Raw genomic sequence first — 19,026 nt, forward strand, 5'->3', positions numbered from 1 at the left:
CTCCAGGTCCTCCGGTTTTTCCCTCCACATTTAGAATCAACATGCGTTGAGAGTATTTGTCTGCAATACATTTCAACATGATAAGCCACTTCATTGAGCTGTCATTTCTGGTCAGGTCGCTTCTGACGAAGAGCTATATAGCTCAGTGGGCCTTACCTGGTAAAATATTCATAGTTTAGTTTGGCATGCGGCACCCAAGGGCACGTGTCCGTTGAGTGCCCCAGTCTATCACATGGCCTGCTATTGGTGACCTTGCACCCTCTCGTTTATAAATGTGTTTAAGGTTTTAACGAGATATATTTCTTTATCATTGCACTCAATTTATTGCGACAATCAATATTCCGAAAACGAAAGAGTGAACCTCAGAATTCTCACTCTGGTGTTTGTTAGAGACTCAATTTAAGCCATGGTGATGTTTGCACTGATGGTAAATTGTAAATATTTACTTACTATTCATTGCATGTTTATGCAATTTAAGTGGTAAGTGATAATTACATTTCATTCAAACGTAAATTTGCTGAAAATAATTTTCAACATGCTGGAAAACCACATTACTGGAAAGGCTGATTCCCCCCCCCCCCCCGCCATTATTAATTCATGACGACATTGTGAGTGGTCATCACAGGTTACCCTTGACTAGAGGCTCGCGCGAGCCAGAGGAACGTGAAAAGCTCACCACCGGTTAAGGCAGGGGTCGGGAACCTTTTTGACTGGGAGAGCCATAAAAGCCAAATATTTCTAAATATCTTTCATTGAGAGCCATATAGTATTTTTAACGTATAATAAATTAAATATGTCTTACTTTTAATGCGACTTCTGGTCACGGGACCCGTGACCCGTGAAATTTATCTTCATAACTCATTTCTGTTTACTTTAAAATGACACAGTATTATTAAGCAATATCACAAGTATTTTAAAATCAGTTTCAAACTGATTTATTTTTTTCAACTCAAAATTGTCTGGGAGCCATATGCCGTCACCGGAAGAGCCATATATGGCTCGTGAGCCATATATGGCTCGTGAGCCATAGATTCCCGACCGCTGGGTTAAGGGCTGCCAACAGAGATGCGCACCACTCTGGCTTGAGAACGGAGAGGCTTCTTCACTTGAACATCTCTTTCGCTGCCTCTCATTTTCCCACCACGTGCAGGCATGCTTTTTTTCTATCAACAGCGGCAGGCAATTTCTCTCTTAGTACAAACTATACACTGATACATCCCATGCCATAGAGGGCACCTGCTAAGTCAGATATCAGAGGGTGCTCCCCTGTTAAATCAGACGCTGTAGAGTGGAACAGCAAGAAGCCACACTGCATGATGCAGTACGCGCAGCCTTTGATGAAATTGCAAGAAACCATAGCAGTGGCATGGTGCAGCTTAAAGGCTCTTGTTGCTTCATGGACACGATTAGCTCAGTTGTCCATGTACGGTGCAAAAGAAGTTCAACATACATACATGCATACGTGTCTGTTGAATGGCGAGTGCAGGCATTGTGTGGGTAACCCGTGTATGATCTCTGCTTTTCTGGATGTTCCTCTGGCATTTCAATCTGCACTCTAGACCTGTGGGTAACTTCATTTTCTTCCACTGCATTGCTCAGACTCGCGAGTATGCATGAGATGTGCCACTCTTCGTGCGTTATGAAAATTACTGCCAGCTGGATAGCTCCTGAAAATAACAAAGTTCAGCGGATGCATTGGTTGTTTATCTGGAATATGTTGGTTTTTTTCCCCATGGTGAATGGCTTGGACAAGATTGACATTTAAGAAGTGAACTCTGCCATGGAAGGGGAAGCAATCTTTGGGGAGAGTTTAATTGCGAGCTCATGCATGCGTGTGCATTTGTCAGCATGGGTGGGCATTACAAGGCAGTGTTATGTACGCTTTCTGCACGCTGTCTCCAGCTTTGTTCTGTAAATCTTAATAATACTTCTGAAAATAATAAGTTACGATCACTCTTTTGCGAACTAGCATATAACTGAGGAATTGCTTAATATTATTTTTGATTGACCGTTATGATTCAACACCATGCATTTTCAAAACAACACAATCAGCCAACACAATCAGTACAGTTGGCTACGTAGAGTGCGAAATAAGTTCAACATATATACAGGATAACATATTCCTTTAATATCAACTCTTTATAATATATAGTTTATGTCATGTTCAAAAAGCGAATTATATAACTTCATGAACACTCAGCAGTCTTGCCATAACTAATTCGCTTATTTGGCAGTATTGGTTGACTTCTGTCAGCTGCAAGACAGTAGTGTACAAGGTTAAATACACGTTTCATCGGAAGCGTCACAAATTATTGGCACATGTGAAAGCAACTTGTAATCGTTGGCGAACTGTGCTATGAACTCATCCACCCCATGGCCTGGGTTCGATTCCTGGCCCTGCACGTGGAATTTGAACCTGCCCCGAGTCTCCCACTCTGTCATTTAAGCCTCAAATGACGAGCTGCAAATGGTGCTTTGTAAACATCAGCAGTGGAGAGACAAAGATGGCCGGTTGTGGTTCTGACCACAGCACACCCTTGTCCGTCGTGCTGTCCCTTTAGAAGGTGATTGCTCGCAGGACGTTTGCAGCTGTGGTCTAGAATGATAAACACGGATTTTGTGGTCTTCTGTTGCTGGCCATTTATGAACTTCTGTCGGGCTTTAGCACAATGTCAAATTACTGAGCCAACAACTCTTGACATCCAGTGACCTCATTAAAATCCAGAAATAAGTTTTAGGATATAAAGTTTGACTGTTTATTAATGATGTAATCAAAATGTAATTTTATTCCTGTAAAAAATAACTTTGCCTTTTTTTAATTATAAATAATAACCCAGCATAACAATTCCTTCTTTTTCATTTTAGAGATACCTATGCTGAAATAGTCCACTGAAATGCAAACATTTCTTTTGCAGGGATGTCCAGCCCCCATTTACAGAAGAAGACTTAAGTTTATGAGAAATAGCCAGGTAGGGGGTATTTTGTTGAAGTGAGAAAAACAAAGACTTGTAATATAATTTGTGAACAAAAACCGGGGCCATCATTCTCTGCTACGGAAGAGCGCCGCTGCAGGATCTTTCATATCCATGATATCGAGTAAAGAGTACTAAAGCTTCACCGAACTCAGAACACGTAAACATTTCTTAAAGTGCAGTATTATCTTTATTGTCTCTTAATTTTAGGCTATTAGCTTAAGGGAAAACAGTACTGCCAGTCCACGCACTGGGCAATCAAACACCACTTCAGTGAAAAACAAAAACATTTCCCCCTGATAGCCACGGTCAACACCAGGGCCCCAAAGAAGCTTAACGTCCATAGTGTTAAATAAATAAAACTTCCAAGATCACATTATTGCAGACACATTATTTGAGGCGATGCTGCTTCGTTAGCAGTGGTACAACAGGCACAATAAAAAAAAAATGTCAACACATTCGGCAATAACTTTTCGTGGCCTTAAAATAAAAAACAGGTGACGTTTCAGTGACGTTTCGGTCCCATTTTGGGCAATGGTTCTTTTTCAGTGCACATTCAGTCACGTTATTGCAGACAAATATGTTTCAATGTCACTCTAACGCAGTAGTAATATTTCATTCTAATTTGTGTGTTCGTTGTGTTTATAGTTTTACTGAAAATTAGCTTCCTTAACAGAGTATGGAAGAGTATGTGTAAGTGATGCGAGTAAGATAATTGGTTCTTTACCCTTCTATCTGGCAACAAAACTGACACCTTTTTGCAAGGAGTCATGTTTGCATAGACCGCAATACCTGCAGTCATAAATACAAACAAAAGACATAACTCTGATAATGTGCACTGTCCTTGAAGTTGATTGGTCCACACCCGAGACAGCTTTCCTTCGAGCCTAGTCTCATATGGGTTGGACCAGATGACGCCAAAAGGCGCACAACTCAAGGACAATGCACAGATGTATTTATGACTGCAGGTATTGCGGTCTATGCAAACATGACTCCTTGCAAAAAGGTGTCAGTTTTGTTGCCAGATAGAAGGGTAAAGAACCAATTATCATATTTTTACTGGCAAATGAGGTCCCCATAGTGTGATGCGAGTAAGTTAAAAGGTTTAGCAGAAGTGGTTGAATCAATCGAAATCTGAAATCAGATCTGATTATTTCAGGCTGGTCACAAATGGCTGCTGAAAATAACCAAAATAAACTTCCGTCATAATAAACGTGCCTTGTCACTTAATTTCGGAAATTTCAGCTGTGAAGTGAATTTTTTTGTTCTTTTGATTGCTATGCAACACACATTTTTGTGGTGCACATGAATAGGTGTCAACCATTGTGGATAAAAAGCCTACTCACGCGAATTTCGAAGTCGTTCTCTGATGACATTTTCTCGAGGCCTGTTGTACGGCACGTGCAGTTTGACGCAGGGATTCTGAACGTAAAATATCCCTGTCTCGTGATAAAACGCACCAACGGGATGTGATCAGCAGAGCAGAGAGACGTTTCGCTCGTCACATCGAAATGCAGCGTGCTTGTGCGCACACCGGCTCGGCCGGACATGCGAAGGAAGACAGAGAAAAATGCTTTTGCGAGGAGCGTTGCGTGCGTGCACGTGCGCGTCCGAGGATTCACGTGTGTGTGTGTGTGTATTGTCTGCGTGCGCAGGATCGGGGAGTCAAGGACGACGAACTACAAAGCATTCTCAACTACCTGCTCACCATGCACGAGGTGCCATGAGCCCCATGACCCCTCACCCCCACTCCGGTCCCTGCCGTCCCTTCTCTGCACGCACTCGCAGATTTCCACCGTTGCCACGGAGGGATGTTGACTCCTAATTTTGTGTTCTTTTTTTTTCTTTGTCTGGACCCCTCAACTTTCTTGTGCCAAAAACAGACAAGCAGAAAGAGCTGCAAGGTTGGTTGCATCTAGCATCAAACAGTATATGTTCGCTCTGATATCTCGAATAACAATGTAAGGGGACGTATTAAGAGACATGAAGGGAAGCATCAGTTTAGGATATGCTATATATGTGTTTGTGTGTACGCGTGAATAATGTGTACGCATGCACACAGGCACATATATGCAATCCATTCTGGATTCTACCTATAAACTGTGTTTACCACTACATGTTTTACATGTGTATTCCACTCTAGCCTTTTGCCTGATTGGCAATTTAGCAAGACTAGCAAAATAGTTTTGATTTTGCCCAATCTTATCACTTGGTGGGAAGTCAACCATGGCTGTTTTTTTCACAGATTGGCCATAGTCATGTGGAATTCTACCACTAACTTAGGAGCAGTATCAGTTAAGAGCACAATCCCATGCACATTGGAGCAGGAAGATATACGACGATTAAAATAATAGCAAAAACGAAAATGCGATGCAACTATGCATGATAACATCCTCATGGACAGATCCGTCTGATGAGCCGGTCATGTTCGGAGACGCTATGCAGATCTGCTTCTGAGTTTGCGAGTAAAGTCACGGTTAACTTCTGCCCTTGACTGATGGCACGGATAGAAAATTCTGCTCTCTTGGCTTTCAAATCTGTAAATGACGGGGGAAAAACCCATCATAGAAAACTAGCGCAAGCCCGGAAAACCGGCTGGCTTTTCAAGGAAACGCCATGAAAGTAGATAGTCTACGGCCCTCGGTTATTATTTCACAGAGATTGAAGCATCCCGAAAATGATTGCACTGATATTTGATATGGCATCTCTATCTCAGTGGGAACTAACTGCAACAGTGTGAATAGCATACATTGTGAAAAAAAGTTTTAAGCTACAGATAGCTTTTCTAAGAACTGGGTCAAGGCAGATTAGCCATACATTGGAAGCATTGATAACTCTAATTCCTGAATCTTTGCTTTTCCTGCACTCCATTCCATATGACATAATTTTAAATAAATACGGATTTATTGCATTCGGCAGCTGACCAAGATATGTTGTCGAGTGCATAAAATGGTCATATAAATGTGTTGGACCCGAATGTGTGGCATTGAAAAGCTCATAGTCCTCTTTTATTGTAACCCTATGGTGAAAGTAGCAGTAAAGGTGGCACTAGTTTCATCCCCCCAGGATAAATGATAAGTTGCCGCTGCCCCTGACCACAGTTTGAATTTACAATCTTCCGATTTAGAGCTGAGCTCTCTTAACCACAGAGTTACCCAGCCAAATGAAGTAAAATGATATCATAATGACAAAAAAATAGAAACTAATAATTAATATAAGAGGGGGGGTACATTCATTTGTGTGAATGTGGCCTCATGGGTGATGAATTTTTCATCACCCACTCGCTCCTAAGTGCATACAATCGTCTCAAATTGTTGTTTGAACTAAGTTTTGGTCAGACTCTATTCTGGGAGTCGTGAGTGACCACAGATACCCACTGACCAGTTAGAGCTGTGTACGTTTCCCTGTTAAAGATGGCCGGCCAGCATGGTGGTGAGTTGGCTGATGGGATTTGCCATTCCCATGTGGTGGTGTCCTCGGGACCCGTCTGCCACGAGTGTTGGTGTACTCTGCCCAAGGCTTACACTGCAACAACCTTGACTGGGATTGCTCGTGCCTCTGTGCGATACGTTTATGTTTAATGCACACATTATAGCCCTCCGATGTGCTTTTGGGTCGTACCGGGTGTTGTCAGCGTGCTGCTTGAAGTTTTATTTTGCATGCTGGGAGCTTCATTAGGAACTAATTTGGGTGTGTATTCCACTCCTTAATTGAGCGTTCGGTATTCAGCGCTTGAAGATGCTTCCAGAACGTGAAGCGAAATGTTATACATCGTTGCAGACGACGCGTAGTACAACCTTAAAGCACATCAGAGAGGTATACAACGCAGCCACAACATCTACACATTGGTCACGCAAGATGTATTCACGTATATAAAATATACGGTATATTTACCAAGAGAAGTTTTTTTTCTGGGTTTTGACGACTTCTGCAAAAGCATAATGAAACTGGAATGCCCCGAGGGAGACCCCCCGCACACATTCTCGAAAAGGTTTCCCAAACTCTGTGCACACCGTGAATATAACAGCTGCTTGATATCCCTCGAATTCTACCTCGCTGGATATGCATGTAAAACATGGGCACACACCACCACCAGTCAGTGTGGACAACTTGAAAGGCGACTTTCCCACAGATTGGCAGCAAGTCAATAAACCATTGGCCTCAGTGGATTGGTGCACTGCTCGGCGCTTGTAAACTGCCAGTCACGTGACGACAATGACAGGCTCTGTCAGACAGTGGGATTGACAGCGTTGTGGCACTCCCATACTGGCATTCTACTAAGCAGTCCAGTGGCACCACGATGGCCAGGTGTTAACTAACTCGCCTGATATACAGGAGATCGTGAGTCCGATCCTGACCCTGACGCCTGCTGTATATTTGGATTTTGCATGTTTCTCTCGCCGTGGTCATGTGTATTTTTCTCCAGGTCCTCAGGTTTTTCCCTCCATTTAGAGTGTTTGGCCGCTTAAAATTTCCACGTGATAAGCAACTTTGTTGAGCTATCATTTGTGGTCAGGACATTTCTAAAAAGAGCTATATAGCTCAGTGGGCCTTACCTGGTAAAATAAAAACATTTCGTTTATAGTTTCAGTTCACTTTAAGAAAGAGGGGTCCTCTCTACGCTCGCTCACAGCACGCAGCAGTCGCATGCATCGGTGCTCGTGTATTAACAGGGAGAGGTTAATGAATGGGACAGCCATAGAAAATAGGTCTCCTCCATTGTGGGATGAATTTAAAGTGACTATCTGCCTTGTTGAGGTTATTTATGGTGTAAACAAATATGGCAATGACTGTTATTGCCCTATTATCATCTTCCAATGTGCACTTTACAATATTAGTGGACATTGAAATTAATTTTTCCTTCATATATCTGCATGTGGCCATAGCCTGAGGCAGCCATATGTGCTTCAGTACTACACCATGTCTCTTCAATGATGCCTAAACTGCATAAGATACTTAAAGGTTAATGACTCAGAAAATGGAATGCATAGTTTTTTCCAATGCTCCCATGCCTGGTCCCATGGCATAAAAAATACAGGCGTTCTCTGTTTCGCAATGTCGACCGTTAAGCCACCTGCTGTTGACAAATGCAATTTTAAGAGTGAAACACGAAATGAGAGTGGTGATGTGGCCATCGTCACATCTCAGTGCTCACGTCTCACTCTGCACCTGCCTGGGCATACCCTAGGTTAACTCAGCCTTAACCGTTTAACTTGAGCAGTGTGCATTTAGGAGGTATGGATTGGTGGGTCGTCACAGGATGGGGGTTGCTGTTGCAGTGGCAGTGTTCACATCACCATCACTAACGCCTTCAGTCATAACCATCATTGTATTTTTTTTGTCTCAAGCATCCTAACGTCTTCGCTACCTTCGCTAGACATATATGCATACTGAAATTAAGATCAAATTGGGAGAAAAAGGCGTAACTTATTGTCAGTTTAAAAAGACATGAGCACAAGTGCTTCTGTAATTATCCCATGCAACAAAAAAACGATTCCGTAATCTTCTTTAACCACAGTGCAGAGTACCTTTACTTCCTCCACAGGCTGCCGAATAATTAGCAGTTGAGTGTCAGTGGGACACTGATGTTATAGGCCATTTGGCTCCTTCCTAGCTGTTGACTGGAAACCTGCAGCTGCGTGGCACAGTTGCTTATTTAACCCGCTGTTAATGAACGGTGTTCAGGGTGTGTGGAGATACAATTACGGGAGCCACCTCTCTGTTTATATATCCTGCAGGTCTCTACGTCTCAGAGAAGCTGCCATAATTTGTCTAAGACCCGTTGTTGCCTATTTATTCACATCAGCGGGAGACTGTCTACATTAAGATGGGACTTTTGATCTCCCGCTGGGGCAAGAAAGTGCCTCGCTTTGTGCGTTTTTGCTATTTCACGAGGATAGTATAGTGCAGGGAGCTCTTTCTCGAGGCATTTTCTCACTCTGATTTAAAAGCGTTTAGTTTGACGGTTGCAAAGATGCTGCAGGTCTGAGGTGGATGTCAAGAGCCCCAACTCTTTGGATAAGAATTATAATTCAAAAAGATGAAAGTGAGCGATTGTGACAATAACCTCTGTTGAGTCCTTAAACAAGAAATCACATTTTGGGTACAGAAGCAAAATAATAGCCGCATTAAAGTACATTTTGCAACGATGATTAAATTCCACTTGGAAATAAACAACTCTAAACGTTTCCGCTATCGCGTTGCGAGGGGTTAACAGTCACAACAGGGATGGGCACTCTTGCCTGACGCCCAGAAAGGGTTTGATGGAGAGGCTCCAGATGTCTTGGAAAGGCTTCTCCTTACTCTCAAATGCCAGGAAAACATTTTGCCAAGCCATCTGTTAGCTGAAGAGTTCTCAGCTTTTCTCAGGTGCAGAGGATACTGGCAGTTAGTTTCCATTCTATTTCGTAAATACACTTTTTTGTTTTGATGTCAAGATTGGAGCTTAGTTAATTTCAGTGATGATGTAAAATATTTCCTGTGAATCTGTAAAGTGATCATGCATATGCGAGCAGTAGTATTAACGGTTAGCGTGCTGCGCTACAAACCCGACGACCCGGGCTCAATTCCCACTCATGGCCAACACCAGTGACGATTATTGAAACCGATCCTGGGCCTCCCCTAGGTCGACTCAGCCTCAAATGAGTACCTGGTGCAGAGTGTAAACATCGCCACTTGGGGAGACAAAGGTGGTCGGGCGTGGTACTGGCCACCCACTCCCTAGTGTACCATTCCGGCCTTCATAGGTGCTCGCTAACAGCACTTGCACTTATACGGGGGGGTCTTTATCTTTGTATGTATATTTCTGAGAATGTCAGGCACGTAGTTGCTTTTTATTTTGGGGGTTGGGGGGGGCTAAGTAGTCGTGGGAAACCGGGTTGAGGAGCCAAGGGGACCCATGAAGGCTGTGTCTTGAGCAGGGTTCTAGCAAAGGCTTGATCTCCCTTTGATAATTAGTTACCCCTCCTCTGACTCTCTCCCGCCTCATGCTCCTCTGCTCCTAGTGCGTGTATTTAATGGACCGTGACCTTCGTTCACAATTTTACTTTTTGCAAAGTGGCACTTGTTTGATCAACCCACGAGAACGGCCGATTCAACCTATGACCAGAATTTGGACAGAAACCTTCAGATAATAGCAAAGCACGCTGTCACGCCACCGCGCCACCGCCTCGTCATTGTAAATCAGAATCAGAAAATGTATTTAGACTGGAGGAATCCGATGAGCTATTAAGCTCTTTTTCACAGATGTCCAGTTGGGGCACGGGGTAAGAACGTTACAACAGCGAGCAACACAAACACACGGTAGTAGTGCAAAGTACAAGAAAGGTAAACAAATCACTCAAACACAAACAAATAACACAAAACCATCCCCATCCTACCAGGCAAAGCTCACTGAGTTATTAACTTATTTTTCAGAAGCGACCTGGCCACAAATGATAGCTCAACATAGTGGCCCATCATGTGGAAATTTATAAAACAGCCGGGGCAAAGACGCAAACATTCACTGCATTGCACACGAATTGCATCTTCATTGTTACATCGCTATCATGCTTTATGAGATGTTCATTCGCCTCCTGTGACCTCGGTTAAGCCAACCACAGTGTCTGCATGCTGCTCAAGCTTTCACAGCCCCATCCCATCCTCACAAATCTTCCTCTCCTTGAAGCAAATTAATTAATTTACACAGTAACACGTGTAGATATAAAAATGTTTAAAAGACTGTTTTTAGCAATACTTTGGAAAGAGCAGTGGGTAGTCAACTCATCCCGTCATTATTCCAGGGTCAACAGAATTAGTATCACTTGGTGGAAAGTCATCAGTGGCTTTGCTGTGTTGCAGAAGATGATATCCTCCCAATGGATCTCAAACTATGGACCACACCGTGAACCACTGCAGTCTGCGCACCTTCACCAGAGGAGGAGGTCTAGCAAAACTACACAGAGTATTTGCTAAAGCCCTCTCGTCGTGGCTAGCGGACCTCGACATTGGCTGGCAATTAGATCCTCAAATGTATTGCCATACGCTCGAATAGAAACCTCCCCGTGCATGGTTGAGCGGTGAGACACTGATTTGATTTGACATTGTTTGCAGCCCTGCAGTTCAGGTAAAGCTCACCGATCGACATGGGTGGCAAGTTGGGAGAGCAGATTTCAATTCTATAATTCTGATATCGATAAAAATAGAAATGCCTCCACTTATTTTACGTGGGCTTATTTGTAAACACTTTCTTTTTTTACTCGTGTTGCCCTTTTATCAAAAGAAAACATATTTGTGGATCACCAAAACAAGGTCCATGTTTGCACTGATCACTGTGTAACAAAAAAAATCATTTTGTTCCTGGGTAGTAAGTGTTATTATCTATTTGCTTATGCCTCAAAAGTACAGAAAATCGCTATTATTCTCCACAAACTTTGCTTTTGTGACCAGGACAGTGATATTTTGAAATGTACCTTTTTTCAACCAGGTAAGGGTGTGTGTTGACTGTTGTGTTAGCTGGCTCTCTCTGTTGTATTGCATTACATGTCTAAGTTTACTAGGTTTGTTTTCTCATTCATTCTTACCTGATGAAAGTTTCTTGTGTTGCAATCAAAACGTCGTATTATATTATTTAATACATTTTCTTTCTACATGACTTTACCGAAAGAACCAAAGAGTATTTTCTATACTTTTGAGGCATAATCAATTAGAAAATAACACTTACTACCCAGGAACAAAAATCGTGTTACAAGGTGTATAGTTTTTACAAACGAAAGGAAAACACAGTATTGATTTTGTTTCCTGCTTATGTTTGTATGCATCCTTCCATTCACACCTCTCGAAGCAGGGAGATCGAGCAGAATACTCGCCTAGACAGCCAGGATAAACTGCATATAATTCCCCAGTTGTATGCATGCCGCACTGTAATACAACAACCTGAGATCTCCCTGTGCATCTTTACCCATCATCCACAGCCTCCAAAGAGCCGGCTATTCTTAGCTACTCCTTCACCTCCTGCCCCCGAGGAAATAAGCTCCTGCACTCTGTTTGAATTAAGCGTGTTCTGTATGGAACCGGCAGTGGTCCTTCCTCAACTCTGCCATCACTTTCACAGAGAATCGCTTCAACTGTTTGCTTACTAAGAATGAATGTCTAGCAACAGACGGGGGGGATGTGTTGTAGTGCCCGCTAGGAAAGTGATGATGCATCGATGGCATCAACAGCAATATGTATTATTCAGTTTCGCGTTGCATGCGTTGAATTGTGCATAGAAGAATTGCTTATTTTTCTATTTGTGTGTATTGTATGTAATAGGGTCATGTGAGATCTGCAGCCACTAGAAACACATTTTCCACGTAGATTTTTTTACAGAATTGTGATGATTCATTCCACCGCAGGGGGCACGGGGTAGGTAGGGGGGTACGAGTGTACATCCCTATATCTATCGTATCGTAGAATTCCAGGCACTCATGCAAACAGGTTTCCCATCCTGTACTCTCTGATGATGAAATATTTACACCTGTAGTTCACACTGTAGAGGATTCAGGCATTGCTTCACAACTTACCAGTGCTGGAAATTGGAAGAAAGTACTGGGGGAACTCATAAATGATTCCCCCCCCCCAGCCCCCCACTAGGAGGATGAGCATCACTTCATGTGTGTGTCTCTGTGTGTGTATGTGGGTCTCTGAGCATGTGTGTGGGGTTTTGTGTGTGTCTGTGGGTCTCTGAGTGGGTCTGTGGGGTTCTGTGTGTCTGTAGGTTTCTCTATTAGTCTAGGAGTCTATCTGTGTGTCAAGTGAATTAAAAAAAAGATAAATTCTTAATTCCTTACAAAACGCAGTCAGTCGGGTTCAATTTTTCACTCCCACCACGGCGTTCCAACAGATTCTGGCCCATTTCCATCACTGCAACATACATCACTAGAAAACCAGTCTCAGATAAGTTGATGTAAACTGAATTTTCTGTTTACAGATTACAAAAATAATTGCTTTGCTTACTAAAACTAGAGCATCAACAAAGTGCAAATTATAATGGGAATTAAATAAATGTATGCCTGAGATTGATAGTAAATATTGTGAACCTCACCATATTTAACATTCATTTCTCTATTTTGATGGCTTTTACTTATTGACTGTTATCATATGATATCTTTCACTTCACGACGAACAGGATCCTTTGGTAACAATTGACGGCATGCATTCGAGTAGATGCACACTGGTTGTGCAAGCAAGTGGGAACCCCTTGGAGGGAATGTTCCAAATTCCTAGAGGCCTAACATAGGCCTGTCAATGGACGTTGGCATGGCCCAGTAGCTGCGTGCGCTTGCCACTTTGATGCAGAGGGTCGCAGTCCAAACCCACCGGCCACTCTGGTTAATACTGTGGGTGCATTAACCACATATGCCACGCGCCGCCTGCTTAATAGGTAGACGTTGAAGATCCCGTGACATTATTCAAACGAGAGGAGGCCATGTGTGCCGGCGTGACGGTCCGAATTTTTAAGAACAACTCGCAAGTTGGTCATTTGGGGTAAAACCACACGGCAACATCGCACCTCACTGGTAGACTATACTCGTCTGTGAAACATAACGCCTTCCCGTTAGCCTTGCGCTGTAAGAATGGCGGCAAAGCCTATGGTTGCCGAATGATAATTATTACCGCTCGCTGTGCCATTGTGCGAGTTAACGTTAACCGCGGTGTGCTGATTGTACACATTAAGTGCTGGCGGGTGTTAACGGTTATAAACCAGGCCACTGTTGTGTCCTTGTGTCATCAGGATGAAAACCTGCACGATGTCCTGCAGCTTCTGGTTGCCCTCATGTCGGAGCACCCTGCCTCCATGATCCCAGCCTTCGACCAGCGCAACGGCATCCGGTAAGAGAGGGGTAGCATTTAAATCCCGACCACTGAAAGATATTCACATTGTGACAACCCACATCCAACATCGCGATGTCTTTCGTACAACCGTCACCGAGTGGGCTGAAGGGGCAACACTCCGCTCCACTTGGAGAGCGTGCTTTAGCTGTGGGTGGCTGCGCAGATTAAAAAAAAACTCACAACCTCAACAGAGGTCCGAGCCGGTGTCAGCCCGCGGAGCCACCCGGCCCAGCAGTGGCGTAGCAACGACATTATTCAACTTAAGGGATTGCGACAATCGGTCAGGTGGGACCCCCCCCAATATTTGATTTGTCTCACACGGTCGCACCTGAAGGCTATTACATATCGTGGCTCCTCTTGCCTAATCACATCATCGTTATGTTCACGGTCTCGAACATTTAACGCCGTTGGGGGCGCTCCTTCTTCGCAAAATGCCGCCACTACTGTATGAAAATTTTTCATAAAAAGTATGTAAACCGCGTTTTATACAAGTTTGTTGTTTTTTTACACTGCTGTTGAAAAACAATTCTCATGGTGGTTGTCAAGGGGAGCCCCAATTCGTAGCTTCGGCCACCAGCGTGGTGGGGGGGTGCAAGACACCCCCACACTTCATTACGCTACTGCTGCCCTTATTTCCAGGAGGTTTCCCCTTGCGCTCACCGCGCGGGTTCCCGCGTTCATGTCGTCTTCCCCTCGCCGTGTGCTCTACAGCGTGCTCTTGAGCATCGGCGATGTCGATGCCGACGCTCCTGACGTCCATTTCCCCCTGCGACTGGGCCCTCACTGTATGGGCTCCTCTCTTGCAGAGTATGGACACAGCTCACGCATGCTCGGCGGTTTTTTGGCCGTGTGTTGTTCAACTCTTTTCCGGCAGTGGCTCCGTGCCGTGCCACTCATGTGTGCTACCGGTGGTCATATTTGGCAAAGATCCCGAGGAAAAAATCCGCATGCTCTCTCCGCTTCAGTTCTCTTAATTAAAGTGGTCAATGGGTACTTAACGCACATCCTCGCTTACTTTTGTGAACGATATTTTTTTCGTCACGTTACGGGGAAAACGCTTTCGAGTGAACGTTGAGAATGGTTTAAACGCTATCAGAGTCTGATTTGAATAACGTTTTTTTTTTAACAACGATTGTTGCAAATAGCTGAGTGCTTTTACAGCTACAAATGTAGGGCATTGAAAATGGCCTGGAACTGAACACAGCTTTGTACATTTAAACTGACCATGTGGCTAATAATTGCATGTGCTGTGCTTATTTTTTAAACCTTATTTTGGTTTATATTTTGGATTAAAATATACGTATCAAGCGACTGAGTTAGCAGTTGTCTACAGATTAAAAGATAGAAAACGTGCCACCTTTGTCAAAAGGAATCGCTGTCTTATCAAATATATTTATAGTAGACTGTTTGATTTCAATGGTCTTTCTTCAAACAGAGCCATTACTCAAAACCGGCCTCTGCATAATAAATGAGTTTACTATATATACTTTTCTGATATAAGGCAGTGTCATTGGCGAAGGTGGTACGATTTATTTTTCGCTTCTATTTTGGGGAAAGGTAAACATTTTTGGATATCGGACCAAAATGTGGCAGCCTGTTTTGGGATGTTGCACGAAATAAATGTCGACTAAGCTTCATACAGAGGTAGAGAGGTGAAGACATGAAATTAAACATTTGAAAGTCATATCCATCAATCATAATGCACCGGGTTGTCAATTAATTTAATGTAATTTAACATAATGTGTCATCCTGCAAACCGTGCTCATGAGCTCAACTTAATTCCAGTTCATATACTCTTAACATCAATGCCATTAGTGTAATGTGTTTTAATGTATTTTCATAGCTTACACGTAGGGTCAGACCACATAAGCACACACCTACATAGGTAAAGCTTTATTCTCAGGAAGTTTTTCTATTATTTTTAACTTATTTTCATTATATAATGTATGAATACGATTTTAAAATGGCTGTCTGGAAAGTAGATATAAAATAGTGGGAGCATTGTGTCTCCTTTTGTTGGCTTTTTTGCTGGCGAGGAATGTGTTTGTGGGGAAATGTCAACCGTTATTAATATACATTGTTGTGAGTTCACAGGAAAGCCATAACAAAACAGCGGGAATGGGTCTTTGTTTACAAAGGTCTAGAGTAGACGCTGTTTTCACCGAAGTTATTTTAAGATGCCATTTCCTAAAAGGAAACAGTATTATGATAAAAAAAATGATACCCCTTCTTTTCTTCAAAAGTTACAAAATAGTGTCAAGTTTACAATGGATTATTTTTCTTCCAAAGTTGTCATTGTAGTTTTATAATACATCAGACCGTTAGTGTAAAATAAGGCTAACTGATGTCTGAAATGTCATAGCCCTGGGTTTGTCAATCATTTTCAACATTAACAAACAAGAGGAAACGTGATTGTGATACAAATACAAAGGCTTACTGGATATTTACCAAAACAGATGATTCGTCACCATAAATGTAACGTGTGTTCTTCATGTTCTTTTAAATTGCATTTGTTTAAAATAAAGTTTACGTGATTGAGTTTTATGTAACGACCAACATCTTAGATGGGCAGCACCGCTCTAGCTATATTTAGTTTGTAATGTGTTCATATATAGATATACATATACTCTTAGTGAAGCTGATTTTTAAATACAGCAAACCACGAGTAACTAACCTAATATTTATTTTGGCACATTATGGAACAACAATGTTTTATATTGGTGAGAAAGGATCCCAGAAATGGCACTGGAAGTTGTTTTGTGTTCAAGGGTTCTAAGAAAAATGATCACAAGCGCCTGGAGAAATAAACATTTTCATGAATGTACCAGTCTCTGACAATTCTTTCCCAAAATGCAATATTAAATAGGGCACTCAACAGAACTTTGTTCACCAAAACTGAAAGATCTTGCACATTTGACATGAAAACAAATTAGTCTTATTTCAGTTAAACATTTTTAGGCGGTAAAATAATTATCTATTAAATGAATTAAACATGTTAAATTATAACAATGGATTTATTTTGATAATTCACTCTTGTGAGTCACTAAAATTAATAAAATATGAGCTCACATCACAGCGTTAATGATGTCTATCCGCACCTCCATGAAATATTGCAGTGCAGCGTATTTTGTGTGCTTCGCAGCATCGTGATGTGACGGAGGATTGTGACGGCTTGTTTTGTAATCGGTTGTAAGCAAAGGACACGCTGCAACTTTCCCCATGAAATGTTGATTCCCGGTAGTCAAGTGTCCCTTTGAAGTCCCTGTTATTGCGTTTCATCTTATTGCTAGTCACGGCTAGCACCAGTGGCAAGCGATATCTGAACCGATCCATCCCACCACCCCCACCCCTTCACCAACTTGTACTGAACAGCTCGGTGAAGTACCATCAAACACCCCGTCGCCCCCCATCAATAGCTTTTAGAGAGATTTGATTGAAATGCGTGGAGTCGTTTTGTGTATTTTTAATAACACTTAAAGCAATGAAGAGCTATCAGTGTGCCCTATTCAGGGATTGAATATGTAACTACGTCGTGTGGCACAATGGTGAGAACTGGAAGGCCGTGCCTCACAGTTGGGAGGCTGTGTGTTTCACCCTACATTCTTCAAAGGCCAAAACAACAGAGTTCCATTCTAGATTTGAAGTTTTCGTGACTGCAAGGATCCATACTCTTCGGTTCTTTCGGTAAAGTCACGTAGGTAAAAAAATATAGCAATAAAAAATAAATGAAAGTAAAATTAAATCACGAAGTTTTGATTGCAACACAAGCAATCTTCATCAGGTGTGAAAATCACAGCTAGAAATTTTTTTGTAAAGTTTTTAGTAAACATTTTCTAGCTGTGATTTTCACACCTGATGATGATTGCTTGTGTTGCAATCGAAACGTCGTGATTATTATTATATTTTTTACCTATGTGACTTTACCGAAAGAACCAAAGAGTATGAACAGAGTACCACTTTGTGGGAAGTCAGCAGTGGTTATGTTGTGGATAGACTCGTCCCAACTGCAGGTATGTGGAGTTCCACCACTTGTTCCAGGATATAAACATGAACACCGACCCATGCTTGTTCAAGCATGGGTCGGTGTTCACCTCCGATTAGCACAGTTGGCTATGTACGGTGTGAAAGAAGTTGAACATACATGAATCTATACAAGTGGAAAACTGCTTTCTCTTAATTCATCCACCTGCCGTAAGCTAATGTGTCTTTAAGACTGCCTATTTTGATACATTTCTCACAAATTACTGAATTGGAAAGTCGCATCGCAGCATCGGCCCCTCCTGGCATTCTAATTCCCACTTTTTGGCTGTTGCTGCTGCTGTGTTCACCTTGTACCTCACAGGGACACCTGCCGCTGGTGGGTCCCCTGCCACAGGTTGCCTCGAGAGCTACTATATGGGAGGCGTGGTATAAATATTCAGTGATGACGATGTGTGTAAACTATTTCGTGTTTCTTGCTTTTTTGCTGGCGAGGAAACTAAACTATTATCCCACAGCCATGGACAAAGCTGCCTGAAATGACTGCTGTAAAGGAAAGCTGCCGTGCGTTTCTTGCCAATGCCCTGTGCGTGTGCTGTCTTTGGGCCGCACCGTGCCCCGTGCTGCTCTAGGGTTGTGTACAAGCTGCTGGCCTCCAAAAGTGAGAGCATCCGCGTTCAGGCCCTCAAGGTCCTGGGCTACTTCCTCAAGCACCTGGCCCACAAGTGAGTGCCACGTGGGCTGTGCCTGGGACCAACTTACGAGCGAAATAATTCCACCGTAGCCATCACTCGCTTTGTGTCTGTCTCAGTGGTCAAGCGTACCGGGATTTATTTAGCAATCTTATCGTTTCTTGTGTTGTTTTGTTGTAACTTGCTGACCCGCCCCGACTGGACGTCTGCGAAAAAGAGCTTCATTTCCCATCGGATTCCTCTAGGAGAAATAAATATTCTGATTCTGACTTTTAATTGGAGCAGTGTTGCAGTGGTCAGTGCACTGTGTTATGAACCCAGCAACTTGAGTTGTATTACTGTCCATGCCGATCATCGATGATGAGTGGTGTCACCACGAGGGAAACTAAAGCAGCTGGGCATCGTGACTCCACGTTTCACCGACCTTCACTGTACCAGCGTGGGGAAATACGGTCAAACAAAACCTCAGAACAGACAGTGTCGGAATGCTTCCACCTGGAAGTCAAATTCCAAAGGGCTCTGAATTATTC

General features: G+C 42.8%; 1 protein-coding gene across 1 annotated transcript in view; it reads left to right on the forward strand.

The window, feature by feature from the left end:
* The window catches only part of LOC133349904 (neurobeachin-like), a 515,983-nt gene that overhangs the window by 368,667 nt on the left and 128,290 nt on the right, over window positions 1–19,026 (forward strand). The window contains 4 exon segments of the mRNA XM_061563758.1: window positions 4,628–4,690; window positions 4,856–4,876; window positions 13,726–13,823; window positions 18,437–18,529. Of these exon segments, the coding sequence (XP_061419742.1) occupies window positions 4,628–4,690; window positions 4,856–4,876; window positions 13,726–13,823; window positions 18,437–18,529 (275 nt within the window).

The sequence above is a fragment of the Lethenteron reissneri genome, chromosome 32 (assembly GCF_015708825.2).
Source record: "Lethenteron reissneri isolate LAM-NWPU_2019-01 chromosome 32, ASM1570882v1, whole genome shotgun sequence".
NCBI lineage: Eukaryota > Metazoa > Chordata > Hyperoartia > Petromyzontiformes > Petromyzontidae > Lethenteron > Lethenteron reissneri.